Source organism: Stegostoma tigrinum, chromosome 27 (genome assembly GCF_030684315.1).
Source record: "Stegostoma tigrinum isolate sSteTig4 chromosome 27, sSteTig4.hap1, whole genome shotgun sequence".
Taxonomy (NCBI): domain Eukaryota; kingdom Metazoa; phylum Chordata; class Chondrichthyes; order Orectolobiformes; family Stegostomatidae; genus Stegostoma; species Stegostoma tigrinum.
Genome location: NC_081380.1, coordinates 1,126,664 through 1,147,971, shown reverse-complemented (window position 1 = coordinate 1,147,971; position 21,308 = coordinate 1,126,664). Strand labels below are relative to the sequence as shown.

At 42.4% G+C, this 21,308-nt stretch overlaps 1 protein-coding gene across 3 annotated transcripts in view; it reads left to right on the top strand.

The window, feature by feature from the left end:
• Positions 1–3,568: 3,568 nt before the first annotated feature.
• rcc1l (RCC1 like) overlaps positions 3,569–21,308 on the top strand; it is a 50,807-nt gene continuing 33,067 nt past the window's right edge. For 2 of the 3 annotated variants that reach the window (XR_009447296.1, XM_059655234.1), the window contains exons 1-5: positions 3,569–3,874; positions 9,015–9,144; positions 10,509–10,637; positions 14,994–15,060; positions 16,395–16,446. Coding sequence is in view for 2 of the 3 variants with exons in the window: in XM_059655234.1 (XP_059511217.1) it covers positions 3,638–3,874; positions 9,015–9,144; positions 10,509–10,637; positions 14,994–15,060; positions 16,395–16,446 (615 nt within the window). In the remaining variant the exon portion in view is untranslated. The remainder of the gene's footprint in view (positions 3,875–9,014; positions 9,145–10,508; positions 10,638–14,993; positions 15,061–16,394; positions 16,447–21,308) is intronic. The other variant, XM_059655235.1, reaches the window with a different exon arrangement.

Sequence of the window (21,308 nt, the reverse complement as noted above, 5' to 3'; positions counted from 1 at the left end):
GCCAACCCCTCTCTATACCTCAGGCCTACTAGTCCTGGCAACATCCTTGCAAAATCTTCCTTGCACACTTTCCAGTTTAACCATGTCTTTCCTATAACAGGGTGACCAAAACTGCACACGATACTCCAAGTGCAGCCTCACCAACGACTTACACAACTGTAACATATCAGATCTTTAACTCGTCATTGTCTACAGGAATAGTGCCAGATGACTGGAGGATAGCAAAAGTGGTTCCCTGTTCAAGAAGGGGAGTAGAGACAACGCTGGTAATTATAGACCAGTGAGCCTTACCTCAATTGTTGGTAAAATGTTGGGAAAGGTTATAAGGAATAGGATTTATAGTCATCTAGAAGAGAATAAATTGATTAGGGATAGTCAGCACGGTTTTGTAAAAGGAAGGTCGTGCCTCACAAACCTTATTGAGTGCTTTGAGAAGGTGAACAAACAGGTAGATGAGAGTAAACCGGTTGATGTGCTGTATATGGATTTCAGCAAGGCGTTCGATAAGGTTCCCCACAGTAGGCTATTGTACAAAATGCGAAGGAATGGGATTGTGGGAAATATAGCAGTTTGGATCGGAAATTGGCTTGCTGAAAGAAGACAGAGGGTGGTGGTTGATGGGAAATGTTCATCCTGGAGACCAGTTACTAGTGGTGTACCGCAAGGGTCAGTGTTAGGTCCACTGCTGTTTGTCATTTTTATAAATGACCTGGATGAGGGCGTAGAAGGATGGGTTTGTAAATTTGCAGATGACACTAAGGTCAGTGGAGTCGTGGATAGTGACGAAGGATGCTGTAGGTTGCAGAGAGACATAGATAAGCTGCAGAGCTGGGCTGAGAGGTGGCAAATGGAGTTTAATGCAGACAAGTGTGAGGTGATGCACTTTGGTGGGAGTAACTGGAAGGCAAAGTACTGGGCTAATGGTAAGATTCTTAGTCGTGTAGATGAGCAGAGAGATCTCGGTGTCCATGTACGCAGATCCTTGAAAGTTGCCACCCAGGTTGACAGGGCTGTTAAGAAGGCATACAGTGTTTTAGCTTTTATTAATAGAGGGATCGAGTTCCGGAACCAAGAGGTTATGCTGCAGTTGTACAAAACTCTGGTGTGGCTGCATTTGGAGTATTGCGTACAGTTCTGGTCACCGCATTATAAGAAGGATGTGGAAGCTTTGGAAAGGGTGCAGAGGAGATTTACTAGGATGTTGCCTGGTATGGAGGGAAGGTCTTACGAGGAAAGGCTGAGGGACTTGAGGCTGTTTTCATTAGAGAGAAGGTTAAGAGGTGACTTAATTGAAACATATAAAATAGTCAGAGGGTTAGATAGGGTGGATAGGGAGAGCCTTTTTCCTAGGATGGTGATGGCAAGCATGAGGGGGCATAGCTTTAAATTGAGGGGTGAAAGATATAGGACAGATGTCAGAGGTGGTTTCTTTACTCAGAGAGTAGTAAGGGAATGGAATGCTTTGCCTGCAATAGTAGTAGATTCGCCATCTTTAGGTACATTTAAGTTGTCATTGGATAAGCATATGGACGTACATGGAATAGTGTAGGTTAGATGGGCTTGAGATCGGTATGACAGGTCGGCACAACATCGAGAGCCAAAGGGCCTGTACTGTGCTGTAATGTTCTATGTTCTATAATGTCCCAACTCCTATATTCAGTTCCTTGAACGATGAAGGCCATCGTGCTAAATGTCCTCCTCACCACCCTGAACACTTGTGACGCCGCTTTCAACAAACTATGTGCTTGTACTCCTGTGTCCCTCTGTTCCACAACACTCCCCAGTAGCTTACCCCGTAGTGAATAAGACCTACCTTGGTTGGACTTTCTAAAGTGCAACACTCACACTTATCTGTATTGAATTACATTTGCCAGTCCTCAGCCAATTTCCCAATCTGGTCAAGATCACTCTGTAATTTTTGGTAACCTTCTTTGCTATCAATGATACCTCCTAATTTTGTATTATCTGCAACCTTACTAACTGTGCCTCATACATTCACATCCAGATCATTTATGTAAATAACAAAGGTCCCAGCACCAACCCCTGTGGCACACTAGTAGTCACAGGCCTCCACTCCGAGAAACAACCTTTCACCATCACCCTCTACTTCCTACCATTGAGCCAATTTTGAATCCAATTAGCTAATTGTCCCTGGATCCCATGTGACCTAACCGTCATGACTAGCCTTCCATGTGGGATCTTGTTAAAGGCCTTATTAAAGTCCATATAGACAACACCCACTGCCCTACCCTCATCTATTCTCTTGGTTACCTCTTCAAAAAAACTCTAAAAGACTTGTCAGACATGACTTACCATGCACAAATCCATGCTGGCTATCCCTAATCAGACCTTGACTATCCAAATGTTGATTGATCCTGTCCAGTAGCTTGCCTACCATTGATGTCAGGCTCACTGGTCTGTAGGTCCCTGGCTTGTCTTTGCTACCTTTCTTAAACAATGGAACAACATTAGCCACCTTCCAGTCTTCTGGAACTTCACCAGTGGCTAAAGATGAAGGAAAAATCTCTGCAAGTGCCTCTGTAATTTCTTCCCAGCCTCCCACAACATCTGAGGATGGACTTGATCAGGCCCAGGGGATTTATCCATCTTAATGTGCTTTAAGTCTTCAAACGCCTCCTCTCTGGTAATGTGTATGCGGTCCAAAACATCCCCACTTGTTTACCTTATTTTCTTAGCATCCATGATTCTGTCCTCAATAAACACTGAGGAGAAATACTAATTAAAAATCTCCCCCATCTCCTTTGGCTCTACACTTAGATGGCCATGCTGATCTTTAAGTAGACCTATTCTCTCGCTAGCCACTCTCTTACTCTGAACATAGCTATACAATCTCTTGGTATTATCTGCCAGATCCATCCCATAGTGTCATTTTGCTCTTCTGATGTCGCTTTTGAGTGTGCTCCTATACTTTTTATTGCCTAGGGATTGACTTGAGCCCGATAGCTTAAACCCAACGTATGCCGCCTTCGTTTTCCTGACGACAGCCTTAATATCCCTCGTAAACCTGCCAGACTTTCCCTTCACCCTTACAGGAGACATGCTGTACCTGGACTCTTAATTCCACTGTTTTAAAAGCTTCCTATTTTCAGTCCTTCCTTTTCCTTCAAAAGGATTCACCCACTCGACCTCTTCTAGATCCTGCCTCAAAGCTCCAAAACTAGCCCTGCTCCAGTTCAGCGCCTTAACTTGTGGACCTGACCTATTTTTTTTCATAACTGTGTTAAAACCAAGAGAGTTATGGTCACTGGACACAAAGTGCTCTCTGAATGACACTTCAGTCACTTGCCCGAACTTGGTTCCTAAGAGGAGGTCCAGTGCTGCACCTTCTGGCCCTCTGAGGATGGGTCACCAGACCCGAAACGTGAACTTTTGTTTCCTTCACAGACCTGCTGGATTTGCAGCAACTTTGTTTTTGTTCTTGTCAGGGCGCTCTACATATTGATTGAGGAAACGAGTTTCCGTTGCTGCTGTTAATCAATGTGGACCCCACCGTGTAGAGACGTACATTGTCACTTTAAGGGGAAAGGGCGGTCGTCGCCCTTCCCATCATGGCGGCCCCCAGCGAACCGCAGCCTTTGACCTTCTGCAGTTGGCGGCCGGGGCCTGGAGGCTGGGAATGTCCCTGAGGAGCTGCGGTTGGCGCTGGCTCCAGGCCCGAGGCCTGCGGGGGGCACAGGCCCCGGACCCGGTCCTCCGCTACATGGGCAAAGGCCGCAGGAAGAGCCGCGTGTTCGTCTGGGGATTCGCCCACACCGGGGCCCTGGGCCTCCCGCACCTGGTGCTGGGCCGCAGCGGAGGCCAGAAACCCCGGCAAATCCAACTGAGGCCGTGCGGAGTGGAGCTGGAACAGAGGGTGAGGGGCGACGGAGAGTGGAGTCAGGTGGGGGGGCGCTAGGATGGAGGGAGTGTGGATTGAGGGTAGGATGGAGGGTAAGATGGTGGCAGAGGGGCGTGGGGGTAGGTTGGTGTGGCTGAGAGTGAGGGTAGAATGGAGGGTAAGATGGTGGTGGAAGGGGGTGGGGGTAGGATGGTGGATAAGATGGTGGCGGAGGGGCATGGGGTAGGGTGGTGTGGCTGGGAGTGAGCGTAGGATGGAGGGTAAGATGGTGGAGGAGGGGCGGCATGGGGGTAGGTTGGTGCGGCTGGGAGTTAGGGTAGGGCGGAGGGGCGTGGGGGTAGGGTGATGCGGTTGGGAGGGAGGGTAGGATGGAAGGTAAGATGGTGACGGAGTGGGGTGGGGGTCAGTTGGTGTGGCTGGGAGTTAGGGTAGGATGGAAGATAAGATGGTGATGGGAGGGGGTGGGGGTCAGTTGGTGTGGCTGGGGATGAGGGTAGGAGTGGGATAGATGGAAGGTGAGGGGGTTGGGATGGTTTGGGGGTCGACAGGGAGGGTGTGGGATGGAGGGGGAGGGTGTCGGGGTAGGATAGAGCGAAATGGGGTGAAGTGGGAATGGGGTGAGGAGGGTGCATATGGAGTTGGATGGATGTTCTGTGATGCAAGGGGGATTTGGAATCTGGGTGAGGAGAGTGGGGATGGTGGTGCAGTGTTATGGAAATTGGGGTGGTGGAAGCGTGGCTTGGGGACAAGGGGAAAATGGATGGGAAGGTGCTGAGCATGAGAGAAGATTGGTAAAGTGGAGGATGTGGAGAAGGGAATGTAGAAATGGCGTGTGAGTATTGGAGTGGGTGTTGGTCAAGTAGGGTGGAGATGGTGGAGGAGTGAATCAAGGATTGGGATTGGCCCATGGTCAGGAGAGTTGGGGACAATGGGAGTGGTGGAATGGGGGGAAAATTGGCGAAGAGGGAGTGTGGGCAAGTGGGGGGTGAAGGCAGGGCAGGAGACTGGAGGGATTTGGAGGTGGGGAGAGGGGTGATGGTATTAGACGGTGATTCTGCTAAATATCTTTCAGCAATCATGCTTGTTTTTTTTCCTGATGTCTGTTTCTGGATGTTATTACACAACTGTGGAGCAGTTGGAAGTTGTTACAGGTCCTTGTGGTACAGAAGTAGGGAAATTACTATTGCACGATAACAGCACTGGGAACTGGGATAACAAAGTGTGGACAGCAGGCCCAGCAGCATTTTGTGCTCTTAAGATGCTGCTTGTCCTGCTGTGCTTATCCAGCTCCACACTTTGTTATGGATGTGAGTTTGCTCACTGAGCTGGAAGGTTAGTTTTCAGACGTTTCGTCACCATTCTAGGTAACATCATCAGTGAGCCTCCGACGAAGCGCTGGTGTTATGTCCCGCTTTCTGTTTATCTGGTTAGGTTTCCTTGGGTTGGTGATGTCATTTCCTGTTCTTTTTCTCAGGGGATGGTAGATGGGCTCCAAGTCAATGTGTTTGTTGATGGAATTCCGGTTGGAATGCCATGCTTCTAGGAATTCTCGTGCATGTCTCTGTTTGGCTTGTCCTAGGATGGATGTGTTGTCCCAATCAAAGTGGTGTCCTTCCTTATCTGTATGTAAGGAACGAGTGATAGTGGGTCATGTCGTTTTGTGGCTAGTTGATGTTCATGTATCCTGGTGGCTAGCTTTCTGCCTGTTTGTCCAATGTAGTGTTTGTCACAGTTCTTGCAAGGTATTTTGTAGATGACGTTTGTTTTATTTGTTGTCTGTATAGGGTCTTTTAAGTTCATTAGCTGCTGTTTTAGTGTGTTGGTGGGTTTGTGGGCTACCCTGATGCCAAGGGGTCCGAGTAGTCTGGCAGTCATTTTGGAAATGTCTTTGATGTAGGGGAGAGTGGTTATGGTTTCTGGGCCCGTTTTGTCTGTTTGTTTGGGTTTGTTGCTGAGAAATCGGCAGACTGTGTTCACAGGGTACCCATTCTTTTTGAATACGCTGTGTAGGTGATTTTCCTCTGCTCTGCGTAGTTCCTCTGTGCTGCAGTGTGTGGTGGCTCGTTGGAATAATGTTCTAACGCAGCTTCGTTTGTGGGTGTTGGGATGGTTGCTCCTGTAGTTCAGTATTTGGTCCCTATGTGTTGTTTTCCTGTAGACGCTGGTTTGAAGTTCCCCATTGACTGTTCGCTCTACTGTGACATCTAGGAATGGCAGTTTGTTGTTGTTTTCCTCCTCTTTTGTGAATGTTATGCCAGTAAAGGGTATTACTGATGGTCTTGAATGTTTCCTCTAATTTGTTTTGTTTAGTGATGACAAAGGTGTCATCCACATAGTGGACCCAAAGTTTGGGTTGGATGATTGGTAGAGCTGTTTGTTCAAGTCTCTGCATTACTACCTCTGCTAATAACCCTGATATCAGAGATCCCATGGGTGTACCGTTGGTTTGTCTGTAGGTTTTGTTATTGTTATAAACAAAACAAATTAGAGGAAACATTCAAGACCATCAGTAATACCCTTACTGGCCTAACATTCACAAAAGAGGAGGAAAACAACAACAAACTGCCATTCCTAGATGTAGAGCGAACAGTCAATGGGGAACTTCAAACCAGCGTCTACAGGAAAACAACACATACGGACCAAATACTGAACTACAGAAGCAACCATCCCAACACCCACAAATGAAGCTGCGTTAGAACATTATTCCAACGAGCCACCACACACTGCAGCACAGAGGAACTACGCAGAGCAGAGGAAAATCACCTATACAGCGTATTCAAAAAGAATGGGTACCCTGTGAACACAGTCTGCCGATTTCTCAGCAACAAACCCAAACAAACAGACAAAACGGGCTCAGAAACCATAACCACTCTCCCCTACATCAAAGACATTTCCAAAATGACTGCCAGACTACTCGGACCCCTTGGCATCAGGGTAGCCCACAATCCCACCAACACAATAAAACAGCAGCTAATGAACTTAAAAGACCCTATACAGACAACAAATAAAACAAACGTCATCTACAAAATACCTTGCAAGAACTGTGACAAACACTACATTGGACAAACTGGCAGAAAACTAGCCACCAGGATACATGAACATCAACTGGCCACAAAACGACATGACCCACTATCACTCATATCCTTACATACAGATGAGGAAGGACACCACTTTGATTGGGACAACACATCCATCCTAGGACAAGCCAAACAGAGACATGCACGAGAATTCCTAGAAGCATGGCATTCCAACCGGAATTCCATCAACAAACACATTGACTTGGAGCCCATCTACCATCCCCTGAGAAAAAGAACAGGAAATGACATCACCAACCCAAGGAAACCTAACCAGATAAATAGAAAGCGGGACATAACACCAGCGCTTCGTCGGAGGCTCACTGATGATGTTACCTAGAATGGTGACAAAACGTCTGAAAACTAACCTTCCAGCTCAGCGAGCAAACTCACTTCCGCAACCTCAACCTGAGTTACAAATCTTCTCAAAACTCGCTAACACGTTGTTATCTTGGATTCTCCAGCATCTGCAGTTCCCATGACCTCTGAGCACTGGGCTGCCTTTTAAGAAGCAGTTCAGCTGATGTGATGTGAAATGTGATTGGATAGTTAAAGCAGAAGTTCACTTTTGCCAGTTTGGGATCAATTGAAAGACCACATTTTAGATAAATGCAAAATACTGCAGAAACTGGAGGGCTGAAATAAAAGCAGAAAGTGCTGGAGAGAGTTCAGAGTACTGTTTCTGTCTTCACAGATGATGCCAGATCTGCTGAGTTTCTCCAGCACTTTGTCTTACTTCAGATTGCATTTAAGGATTACTGATAACAACTTGCATTGTGCACTCTACTGCTTTGTTGCAAGCAGGATGACACAAATGGAACTTTGTTGTATTTTATCCTGTTCAGCCACCTGAATTCCAAAAATTTTTCCATGCAAAATTGAGGTCCGTTGTGAGACATTATTTCTGGTGGGAAACCATAAACACCAAACAAACTACACAATTTTGCTAGTTGTACAAGTAATCACAATCCTGCTTTGATTTGTTATTTATCATGGTGAAGGTTGGTTTTTAGTTCTGAGAAAATAAATGTAGAGCACCTTCCATATACTACTCTAAACAGAGACAAGTTTCTTTCCGTTTTTGCGCTCTCTTTTCTTTGAGTGTAGGATAATGGACATGACCTGTGATGATCTGGCCTTGCCTTCCTCTGAACAAATTGTGTGTTTTGACATGTAAACCTCAATCAACTCTTTTAGTTATCTCATTGGGCAGTTTATTCCTGCTACCATAACATTGTTCTGTAATCTCTGAAGGCTGGGGCTGGTTGAGCTGCTCAAGCTGAATCAAAATGACCTTCAGTGGTGTGTCCTTTGGCTTTGTGAGGCAAGCAATCTCTTTAGTCTCTCGTACCTCTCTGCGCATCCTCAGCCAGATATTGTATTGAAAAATGTTCTTAGATTCTCCACATCTGACAGACTCTCAGTTGTGACCATACTCCATGTCATATATTAATTCTCCTAGGTGCAGGCACCTGAGAAGGTCACACCATCCACATTTACAAACTACTTGATTTTAGATCAGATTTGAAACCTTTTTCTCAAATGAAGATCATGTTCTCAGTTGGTCAACTGGAAACTCCTCCAACCCGAAATTATTAATCGACAATCCTATCCTCGTCCCCACATTGTCAAATCTTTTGTGATAGCTTCATTTGTTAAAAACATGGCATTGGTAAGAGAACTGATTATAATCTCTTTTTCTCTTAAGCACATGAATTCATGCAAATGTCACAACATGACATGATCATTTGTGGATTAGGAGAGAGTGGGGTTGATGGAGGAGAGAAATGGAAGGCAAGTGGAGAAGTTGAGAATGAGATGAGAGTGTGGAGAAGGTTTAGAGAGAGGCTTCTTTCAATGCTAAACTGAGAAGAGGGACAGGAATGTAAGTGAGGGGTTGGTTTCAGCAATGCTGTTAAATAACTGGTCAATATTGTCTGTTGTTGGACCGCTTGTGGGGCCAGGAGATTGTGTTTAAATCTGATGATGATTTTATGCCATTCATCATTGAAAAATAGGTTTATCAAACCATTCCAAGATGCAAACATTCACAATGCAACCTTTGTATGTCATTTTAACAGATCTCATCTGCGGCCTGTGGCTATGGGTTCACTTTATTGGCTTCACAAACTCGTGACATCACCAAGGTCTGGGGAATGGGCTTGAACAAAGATTCCCAGATTGGATTTCACCGGAGTCGGGCAGATAGGAGTGAGTTGCGGTGACCTTGAAATGGCAAATGTTCTGTGTTTGGTGTTCGCTTTTATTCCGTTGGAGATTTGTGTTTAGGGTTTGGGGTGTTGATTACCTCGAACATGCAGCACAAGAGCGATGTGAACCACCTCAGCCTGGCTTTATCTCCTGTCAGCTTATCCTTAGATTCCTTTCTCTCATGTGCTTGTTAAGGTTCCCCCTTAAATGCATTTATTTGCTTCAACAGAATAAAGTTCACATTCCAACCATTCTGAGATAGAAGATTTCCTTGAAATCCATATTGCCGGCTCTTATTTTGGTCTCTGACAGCACGAATGAATTTTAAAGGAAGTAGCAGAACAGACAGTGGTCCAAATATACGTACACAATTCAACATAACAAGTTGAGAAGGCTGTGGAAGAATATATGAGCATTTGATTTTATCAACAAACTATACAGAACAGAAGCAAAGAAACTGTGTTCAATATTATAAATTACTGACTGGTGACACAATACAGGGTACCACACTTTAGGAAGAATGTCAAGACCTTTGACAAAACACATATACTTCCTATGATCAGTCAGTGGATTGATGAATACTTTTCAGCAAGTCACGGTCAGTGTAAAAATCAGCAAACAACGTACCTGGGACTGAGCAAAGAAGCAGTCCATCCAGCCTTCTAGAACATTCCTTGTGATGTATGAAGCACGATGCAGTCATGTGGCCAGCCGACTGAGCGATTGACCATTTCCTTTGTGACTGAGTCAGAGTTTTAATGCAATATTGATGGGCTACATCATGTGCATCAAAGTCTGTAACTGTTGCTGACAGTCTTTCAGTCAAACTGACCGTAGTGGGTTCACTCATATCCCTTTTTGTTCCTTATGTGTGCATTGAGTAAGGGGTCTCGAGGACTGAACACACCCTGACCTGTAACAGGTCTGTACAGATGTACTTTTAACAGAAATATGGATGTGACCTCGGCAACTAACTGATGTGTACCAAACGCCTTTTAACATTCCAATGCATTGGGCAGGAAATAGTGGTTCAATAATTTCACCAATTGTTCCAGATTATGGGTAAATCGTTTCATTAGAATTCCAGCCCCTATTTACACTACCTCCAGTAATTTCCTTTATAAAGAGTAACCAATGAGAAAACTAATCCTTAAACTCTGGAGCCTGAGTTCTTATCCGGAATTCTATGACAGTAGGTAAGACCAATGGAGTCTAATCTATGTGAACGCTTGAGCCGTGGGTGACCGTGTTGTGGGGTAATAGCATTTTGAGTAAATCAAAACTAAGACCTTAAAATGCAAGGTTGGATTTCTTTTGCTCCAGAAGCACACATTGTTACTGTACTGTTCTGAATCCTGTTTCAGCAAAGGGCTATGAATTTGTTCTGGAACCATCACCAGTGCCGTTACCTCTAGAGAGGCCTCAGGAAACCCGTGTGATCCAGGTGTCATGTGGGAGAGCACATTCGCTACTGCTGACTGACAACGAAGGAGGTCTGTATCTTCTTTCTTCTTCAATTGTATATGACAGGTTTCCTGCTCTCCATCATTCACCCTTAAGCTGTGGTAGGTTGTTTTTGTTTATATGGTTGTAATTTTGCCAGTTGGTAGAAGAATAATCCTTGTGTAAATAAACTGATGGTGTCACAACCTGACCCTGTTCAAATACCTGTTTAAGGGGCAGTAGAGGTCAGTTTGTTGCCGCTGCAAACTGGAGAGGAAAGACAGGGAAAGACTGCAGCCCATTGAGCAAGTCTGAGATTATAATTCCAGTGATCACCTAACCAATCAGCACTCTGTTTTTTGTGCTGTATTAAAACTGTGTCTCTTTTTTCAAGTCTTGAGTCCTAGTCCTGATGTATGAGCTGAAAAGCTTCAGCTGCTTGTCTCCTTTCTCGCATTGTTTGCTTTCTGTACTACCAACCAATTACATTTAAATTTCTCTCCATCCTCATTTACCCTTTCAAGAAGTAGTGAAAAAATTTATCTAGGCCAGTTGTAGGATTGCAAATAACAGGAGGCCATTCAGCCCATTGTTCCCGTAACAATTCTTTGAAAGCGTTGTCTGATTTGGCCCACTTTCCTGTTATTTTTCCCAAAACCTCGTAATTTTTCTCTGTTCATATTCTCAACAATTTCACTGTGCAAGTTCCAATTCAATTTGCTCTCCCTACCCTGTCAGGCAGCACACTAGTTAGCAGTATTAATGTTAGCAAGTTTCTTCTGTGTTTTGTCAAAGGTCTTGATATTCTTCCTAAAGTGTGGTGCCCTGTATTGTGTCATCAGCGAGTAATTTATAAATATTGAACATAATTTCTTTACTTTTGTTCTGTTTAGTTTGTTTATAAAATCAAATGCTCATATTTTCCTCCACAGCCTTCTCAACTTGTTCTGTTGAATTGTGTATGTATCGTTGGACCTTTTTCTGTTCCGGCACTGCCTTTAAAGTTCTCTCATGTTGTCTCTCATCATTACTTTGAGCAAAATGCATCACTTGACATATTCTACATTAAATATAATTTCCTATGTGTTTGCACACTTCACCAATCTGCTCCTATCCATCTGAAATCTCTTACTGTCTTCATTGTTCCTGTGTTTCCAAGTGTCTGGGGTCAGGCTTGCAAGCCTCTTGTTTGCTCCCATCTATGGGTTAATTTTGTGTTGCATTAGCTATTTCCAATCCATGCTGCTCAGTTGTGCAGATGTGGTTTCATCAGCACCTTGTTCAATTACTGTAAGACTGCCCTCCTTTTATACTCCAATCCCTTTGAAATGAGCCAATATTTCATTAGCCTTCCTAATTACCTGCTGCACCTGTGTGGTAAGTTTCTGTGTTTCATGCACAAGTCCTTCTACGCATTATTGGTTTCTGCAGTTTGTCTCCATTTAATCATACTATTCTTCTGTTCTCCCTTCCAAAATGATCGGTTTCATGTTTTCTGACATATTTCGTTTGCCAACATTTTGTCCACTTAGATAACCTATCAATATGTCTCTGTATGCTACTTATATCCCTCTCACAATCTGCCTTTCCACATATTTTTCGGTTGGCTGTAAATCTGACTACAATACATTCACTTCCTTTCTGCGAACTATTAATATATATTGTAAGCAGTTGTGGTCCCAGCACTGATCCCTGTGGAACCCTACTACTTATCAATTGCCAACCTGAAAAAGAACCCCATATCCCGCTCACTATGAGCCCTGCTATGAGCCAATTCTCTGTTCATACCAATATATTACCTCCAATACCTCATTTTATTACTTAACATTTTTTGAGATACCTCGTCGAATGCCTTCTCGGAAGTCCATATATAATGCATCTACCATTTCCCTTATCCACCTTGGTTGAGACTTCCTCAAAAGACTCTAATAAATTAGTCAGACCTAATTTCCGTTTCATGAAACCATTGTCAGCTTGAGTAGATTATGATTTTCCAAATGTGTTACCATTAGCTCTTTAAGAATTGATTGAAATGCTTTTCTAACAATAGATGTTAGGCCAATCTGCCTGCAGTTACCTACTTTGTGCCCTTTCTGAATGGGTGTCACAATAGCAGTTTTCCGAACCTCTGGTACTTCACAGAATCCAATGCATTAATTATCTCTGTAGCTACCTCTTTTAAGACCCTAGGATGCAACTCACAAGGCGAGGTGACTTATCTGCCTTTAGCACATTAGTTTGTCTGATACTACTTCTCTGGTGACGATACTTAATTCCACGCACCTCTCCCTACTTTCTTCCCCCTGATTTCTCTCTTTCTTTTTATATATTTAAATAAATTTTTATTGTCAATTTTAATTTTCCTATCTAGCTTGTACTTAATTATCTTCTTTGTCTTAATTATCTTTTAGTCCTCCTTAATGGGATTCTGAATTTATCCCAGTGTTGGGAGCTATCACTGACTTTTACCTCCGTTTATGCTTTTTTTTCAATGTCATACTCTCCTTGGCTTGCTTAGTTACCCATGATTGGTTCATCGTTTTCTTTTCATTTTTCCTCCTTCATGTGATGTATTTTTGCTGAAAGCTCCAGTGTTTGTGTTTTTCTACAAAATTGTTTCAGAGCACTAAATCTGTAAGGGATATATTTATTTCAGATTAAAGCAGTGACCCTGACCCAGTTATGTATGTTATAGTTCAATACTCAGTCAGCTCCCCTAGCCAGACTTGCACCAGGCTTGTGTGCCGTTCAAATGTTTGGTCATTCAGGAAGCTGGGGTGAAGGAGTAGAGGTGAGGGAAAGACATTATGAAGGGAATTCCAGACATTACTGTCCAGAAAGTACAGCCACAAGTGGTGATGTTGGTAGTGGGAGTTGGAGGCCAAAGTCAGTAGTGCAAAGTATGTAAGAGATGAGGCAATGGGCAATGAGCAGGCATAGTGGGAGGTGGTGCAGAGAAGGTATGTTGTAACATTGTAGGAATGCAGGTGATTACAAATCTAGCAAAGTTTGGTGCCATGAGAAATTTAAATGTAAGAAAGTTTGAAAGTCATTGTATTATTTAATAATGTGATAGGGGCCTTAAGATGTAGGAGTAGAAGTGGACCATTCAGCCCTTCAAGTCTGCTCTGCCATTCACTGAGATCATAGCTGCTCTGATGATCCTCAACTCCACTCTCCAGCTTTATCCCGGATAATCCTTGATTCCCTAAACTAAAACAAAGAAGTGCAGATGCTGGAAATCTAAAACTCAAACAAATATTGCTAGAGAAACTCAACAGATGTGGCAGCATCTGTGGATAGAGAAGCAGAGTTAATGCTTTGTGAATAGTGACCCTTCTGGCAGATCTGCTACATTTCTCCAGCAATTTGTTTTTGTTTGTGACTCTTTTTATTTTCTTACTGATTAAAAGTCTCTCTGTCCAGCTTTGAACATACATTATAACCCAGCCCCCCATCGCTCTACAGTAAAGAATTCTACAGATAGGCTCCCTTCTGAGGGGAAAAATATCTTCTTTGTCTCTGCCTTAAACGGGCGACCTCATTTTCTGACCTTATATCCTCTGGTCCTATACTCTCCCACAGGGGAAACAATCTCTCCATGTCAAGACCCTAAAATTATCCTATATGTTTCAATTAGGTTTCCTCTTATTCTCCTAAACTTCAAAGAACCCCCTCCTGTTTGACAGTCCCTCCATGTTGCCGTTGTGAAAATGCCCTTGTGATCCCTACTCTCTGTTTTCTGTTAGTTAGCCAATCCTTTATTCACGCTGATATACAACCAGAACATCATGGGTTATTATAGTTTAAATAGACTTATGTATGGTACCTTATTAAAACCTTTTGGAAATCCAAATCTATTACATCCACTGGTGTCTCCTTTATCTACCGTGCTTGTCAGCTCCTCAAAGAACCCTAATAAATTTGTCAGGCATGATTCCCTTTTCATGAAGCCGTGTTGACTCTGCTTCATTTTGTATTTATTTCTAAATTCTCTGCTCTTAGATCCTTTACAATATACTTTAGCATTTTCCCAGTGACTGATGTCAAGCTAACTAGTCTTATTTTAAAATTCCCTACTCTTTTTAGTAAAAATCATACAGTGGGAGTTTACCAGTCCCCTAGGACTTTTCCTGAATCTGACAATTCTTTGGAGATTGCTCGCCTACTATCTCTGTAGCTACTTCTTTTAAAATTCCAGGATACAACCCATCAGGTCCAGGGGACTTATCAGCTTTTAGCTCCATTTGTTTTGCTTGTGCTTTTTAATCTGGTACAACAGAGTACCCCTCTCCTTTCCTTGTATTGTCCTTTTTAGAAATTGTATTTTTTAGCCCTGCCAGATGATGGTGCTTTCTGATAAAATTTTGGGAGCTCTTTTGGATTTGGTTTGTGTTTTTTCGCAGTTTTCAGTATGGGAAACAATGCCTACGGACAGTGTGGGAGAAGCATCGTGGACAATGAGATTTATAGGTAAGCTACCTTTTAGCCCTTACTCAGATCTAAAATGAAACCTGACTGGGTAAGGGTCAGCAGTCAGCTGAACTTTAGTTAAATAGTAACAAATAGTGATAAACAGAAAATCTCTCAGGAGAGTGTAAGTGAAGAGGTCCCTTTTAATGATAACAGTCCATCATAGATACCCTGGGCAGTGCTAGGATTTAAGTGGTATAATTAAAAAGGCAATCAAAAGTTAGGCTTTTTACAAAGCGTGGGAAAGTAATGGGGGCCCGCATGCATATCTTGGGACTTTGTTAAGGTGAACAGCCTATCTACAGCTTGGCATGATAGGAAATGTAAATTAGGATTTAATAGGTAGGTTATAAACACTTTTTATGTAGAGGATGGTCAAAATTGTGATTTTTTTTTCAGCGTGATATGTTTGTGCCTGTAAGGCCCTAAAGGAAATGAAAGAGATTGCTAAAGGACATCGGAAATGAACAAGAGGCTGAGAGTAAGATATTAAGGTGTACAGAGGATGAATTAGAGACTCAGTTAGATTTGACTGGCTGGGACATTGAAGTGATTGGGGATTCGATTTGGCAGGAAAGCCTGACCAATAATGGAGGAGTGAGGTTACTTATGAAAGTTGTAGAGTTTGTCAGTATGAATGGGAGCAATGAGTGCTGAAAGAATAGTGGTGGGAGGAGGCCAGTATGTGTGTGCTTTTGGAACAGGGAAATGGAGGATTATCAGTGAGAACAAAATGGATGTGTTGTGTTTCTGGGAGCTGGTTGAAGAATGTCTTTGGGAGATAAATTTGGAGATTGAAGAAATAATCTGTCATTTCTCATTCTGAATATTCTATTTTCTACCACCGGTAATCTTCCAGTCAGTAGTTCCAACTCTGGTCACACCTCCAACCTTCAAGGAACCAATTGCTTCATCAAATTCTGGAGTTCCCTGCATCAGCCATGAAACACAACCCAAACATGTGCATGATTCGTACCTGCAGTCCTACTGTTAATACTTTAATTCAATGTTGATCAATGAAAATGGCCCTCTCATCCTTTCTGCAGAAAACATTCTTCAGCTATATTCTTACTGCACAATTGTATTAAAATAATCTGTGAAAGTGCACGAAGATGTGACTGATTGATGATGCAATTGGCAGAGACATCAACGTGCAATATGTTGCCCCATTCTGCCCGTGCATTTACCTGTTCCAAGGGGTCTCGCTGTCTCTTAGTCAGGACCTTTTGCCCTGTGTTATGGCCGCACAGCTTGGTCTAAAGTGCAGATCAGTCTTTAACTGTACGTGTGTTGTGACTCTAGTTTACTTACCATGATATTTGTTATTTTTCCAGTGGCAGCCAAATTATTCACCGAATTGAAGATTTAGATGACAAAATTGTTGAGGTAAGGTCTAAATTTGTTAGAAAGTCCCAATTGATTGTGAAAGATCACAGGAGGAATACTTTGAAACAGGCAATGGTTCTTTTTATTCAGTGGCAAACTCGTGCAATTGTGTTCACAGTTCCATCTCCTGCTTGACTCAGTGCATTGTTAGAAGACTTCACTTCTGAATGGCAAGCAGAATGAGGATTCAGGATACACATTCAAATTAAATACACTGCAGTTTGTTCACTTGAGCAGCACTGGCAGCTCCTTTTCAGTGGCAATTTGTTAATCCTGATGATTATTCCCAGGACTTGGTTCACGCTCTTTTCAGTACCATATGAGTCAGTCTGGAATACAAGGTTTCGTCCATTTCTCTAATTAAATTGGAGACTTTGTTGCATCCCTATATTTTCCCCCCACCCCTGCTGCAATTCATTCCCATGCGCAGCTTCTTCAGACAACTCATAAAATATTTATAAAGCTATAATTTGATGGAGTTTGAGCCACTTATTATCTTTTCTTTTTCTTGTTACGACTGAGATTGGAGGTGTGCACTCATTTCTTTCCACTCCCAGTTCTCTACTAGCCAAACCAAATTTTAAAATTTATTATGGATAACGTTAAAGTTGCCATAATCCAACTGGACTTTAGGGTTGCTCTCATTTTAGAGAGACGACTGGTGGTGGTTTAACTTGAGGGTCACCGCAGTTTTGGTGGGAATTGAACACACATTAAAACTAAGCCAATTAAATAGGTTTTAGACTGTATCCGGTTTAGTATTAGACAATTCAGCCTGGCTTAACAAAGAATAACTAGTTTGTTACAAATCAGACTTAACAGACATACAAAGATTATTGACATTCAGGTTTAGATTGTTCATAGTAGAGTTATATTCTAACAATCCAAACTTAACATAAGGCAAATATAGTATCAGATGGTCAAGTGTCAACAGACCACATTAAATAGTAAGTGTAGTTAAACAAATCTCACAAATTTCTCAGCATCCTTCCACTCAACTCCTGTCACTATATCTTATTTAAGAAATCTGAAACAAAAGCAGAAATTGCTGGAGCACGACTGGCAGCATTTGTTGGCAGAAAGCAGAATTAATATTTTTGGATCCAGTGACTCTATAGAACTGAGTTTTTCCAGAAATTTCTGTTTTTGTTTCAAATCTCATGAAAGTTTCATGAGATGATGATTTTTCACTTTTCATGAACTGACCTTGAAATTTGATCAAAAGCCACTTCATCATGAATTGTCTTAATGAGTGCTCTCACACTCTGGTTGTGTACTGCCCTTTCTGGAGACTACACTGCCTGGTTTTGGAAACTGCAGTTCAGCACTTAACAGCCACAACAGCTTTTCACAAATACTGAGCTTAACCAAGCCAGTATTAGACCAAACACTAACCTAACTCAGTTGTACCAAGCACAGCTCTCTTGATTTCTTGGAGCCCTCATTGCATGGAGATCATGAACTACAGTAGGACTTCCTTGAGCCCCAAATATAGTTCAGTTGCCTTTAGCTAAAAGCAGCTTTGCTGAACATGGAGCCATCTCTGTGTCTCATGTACTGACTTTGTCTTACCTTCGTCACCTTTTAAGCCTTTTTCTTATTGATTCATGGGATGTAGGTATTGCTGACTGAGGCAGCATTTATTGCCCATTCCGAGTTGCTCTTAAGAACTGTGTCCTTGAACCACTTGTACATTTGATGTGGGTGAAGCCACAGTGCCATTAGAGAGGGGGTTCCAGGATTTTCATCCTGCGACAGTAAAGAAACAGTGGTATATTTCCACGTCAGGTTGCTGACCGGCTTGGAGAGGAACATGCAGTAGTTGGTATTCCCATGTACCTGCTGCCCTTGCCCTTCTCAATGGCAGTGATGTTGGAAAGTACTGTTGGAGGTGCCTTGAAGAATTTCTGCAGTTCATTTTGTAGATGGTGCACACAGCTGCTTAAGAGTGTTAGTGGTAAAGGGAGTGCATGGTACCACAGCTGTGAAACAGTCAAGCAGGTTACTTTGTCCTGGCGGTGTCAAGCTTCTTGAATGTTGTTGGAACTGCAGTCATCCCAGGAAAGCGGGGTGTATTCTGTCACACTCCTGACTTAAGACCTGTAGATGGTAGTCAGGCCTTGAGTCAGGAGTTATCTTCTGCAGGAATACTAGCCTGTAATCTGTTGTTGCAACCACAATATTTATATGGCTTGTCAGATTCAGTTTCTGATCAATTGTAACTGTCAGAATGTTAATAGTGGGGGAAATCAGTGATGGTAATGCCACTGAATGGCGAGAGGCGATGGTTATATTCTCTCTTGTTGGAAACAGTTATTGCATGACATTGTGTGGCATGAATGTTGCTTGCCAATTGTCAGTCCAAACCAGGCCTTGCTGTATTTCAGTGTGGACAACTCCAGGAATCGCAAATGGCGCTGGTCATTGAAGCAGCTGGAAATGGTTGGGCCTAGGTTATAGCCCTGAGGAACTCTACGGAGATGTCCTGCAGCTGAGATCACTGATCTCCAAAAACACAACCATCTTCCTACGTGCCAAGTATATTCATGTCAGTGGAGAGTTTTCACACATATCCTGTTGATTTGAGTTTTACCAGGGCTCCTTAATATCATACTTAGTCAAATGTAACCTTATTGTCAAAGGCTGTCAGCTCACCTCTGGGATTCAGCTCTTTTGTTTCCATGTTTGACCCAAAGCAGTAATGAGGAGAGGAGCTGAGCGGCCCTGGCAGAACCCAAACTGAACGTCACTGAGCATGGTATTAAGAGTAGGTGCTACTTGATGACACCTTCCATCATTTTACTGATAACCGAGAGTAGACTGATGGGGTGGTAACTGGCCAGGTTGGATTTGTCCGGGTTTTAGTGTACAGGATGTACCTGGGCACTTTTCCACATTGTTTGGGTAGATGGCAGTGTTGTATCGGTACTGGAACAGCTTAACCAGTGGCATAGCAAGATCTGGAGCACAAGTTGTCAGTACTGTTGCCAAAACATTGTCTGGGCCCGTAGTATTTGAAGTATCTAGACCTTTCTGGTATTTCTTGATATGAGCTTGAGTGAATTGAATTGGCTGAAAACTGGCAATAATTACCTTGGTGTCCTCTCGAGGCTGAGATCCACTGAAAGTTGTTGCCTTATCTTTTGCAATTATGTTCTAGGCTACCCCATTACTTAAGGTGGACTCTTTGAGGAGTCTAATGGTTAATCAACAAAGTTGATAGTTATGTACCAGCAGTAACCCCATCTGGAGTCCTGCACTAAAACACAGGAAAAGTGCTCTCACAAGAGAGTGTGACATTTTCCATTTTTCTGTGTGTCAATGACACAGATTCACCAGAATACTGCCCGTATTATGATGACAGGTTGTATCATCTAGGTTTGTATTCCTTTGAATACAGCGAATGAGGTAATATATTTACTGTATACAGAATGTCCAAAGGAATTGAATTTGTAGACAGATGAAAATTACTTTCTCTGGTTGAAGAGATTTATAACAATGATATAACCTCAAAAAAAGAGCCTAACTGTTCAAGGATGATTCCAAAAAGTATTTATTCAAACATAAGCTAGTGAAACGAACAATCTACGAAGCTGTTGCACTTAATGTCGACTGAAAGTATTGAAAGTTTGATTTTTTTTGATTGACAAGGACCATTGAATTGTACAAATCAATCACCTTCTAACTGAAAGATGAAACAAGCTCAGGGCTGAATGGCATCCTGTTATTCCCAAATGATTGGTGTGTCAGAGAAATTGGGGTGAGGTAGTTCAGACCAGTAGCATTGAGTTGGGATGTCACTGGGCAACTGAAGGCTAAAGGAAGCAGTTGTATTTAACTCAAAATATTAACATTAAAATCTCACTTTATCTATGCATAAACATCAGGCTGTGCGTTCGTTTTGTTAACAAATGAACAAATTTGCTGGAGTTGGGATAAATCTCATGCAACGTTCAATCACGAAAAGGGCAGTGTTTTCAGGATACGTGATGGATGATAGGTATTCAGTAGGGATTCCTGATGCAGGGTTAAGTTCTACTGACAGCCATTAGAGGTTGGTTTTGCATGGTTGTCTTTACCACTTCTGGTAATTTAGTTAGAAAATGACAAAAACTGGCAGACACTCAGATTTGATCTCCTGCTCATTTATCAAAGGTAGTTTAAAGAAAAATAACACATGTCCGGAGCAGTGGGAAAACTGAAGTGGCATTTTGATAGACAACCTTTACGTATGAGTGCTCATTCTAAATGCTTACAGTACAAGTTTGTACAGTGTAATTGATTCTCAAGAACTGTGAAAATAAGGAGCAAGCATTTTAGTCAGCAAGTATCTTTTGTCATCTGTTTTCATTGACTTTATCTGACAATTAAAGCTGAGTTGTGAATTGCTGCAGTAAATTAAAAAGCATATGGAAGTGTAACAGCTAAAGAAATATTTTTGTAATCCTCGTTACTCTGTAAGAAACCCATCACCCATTGATGGTGCAATCTTCAAACCCATGTCCTCTATCATTTAACAAAATGAGGGTAGTGAACAAGGAAACACCAGTTCCTGTAAATTCCCTGGGAATATATTGGCAGAGGTGGTGGTTCTGTTAGGTGGCTTTGTATCTCATTCTCGAGGGCACGTAGGCTTAGGCACTAAATGGTTGACTTTAGGGTGATGCACTCATCTTGTGAATTAATTGAAAAAATTAGAGAACTAAGCGTCTCTGATGTGACCAATTACAAGATCTGGAGTAAGAAGCCAAAAAAATTTAAAATTAAAATGGAACTACAAGTAAAAGTAGCAAAATTCAAAAAAAAAACTTTAAATGTTTAAAAATTTTATTCTTTAGATATTGTTTGTTTGTGTAATATAA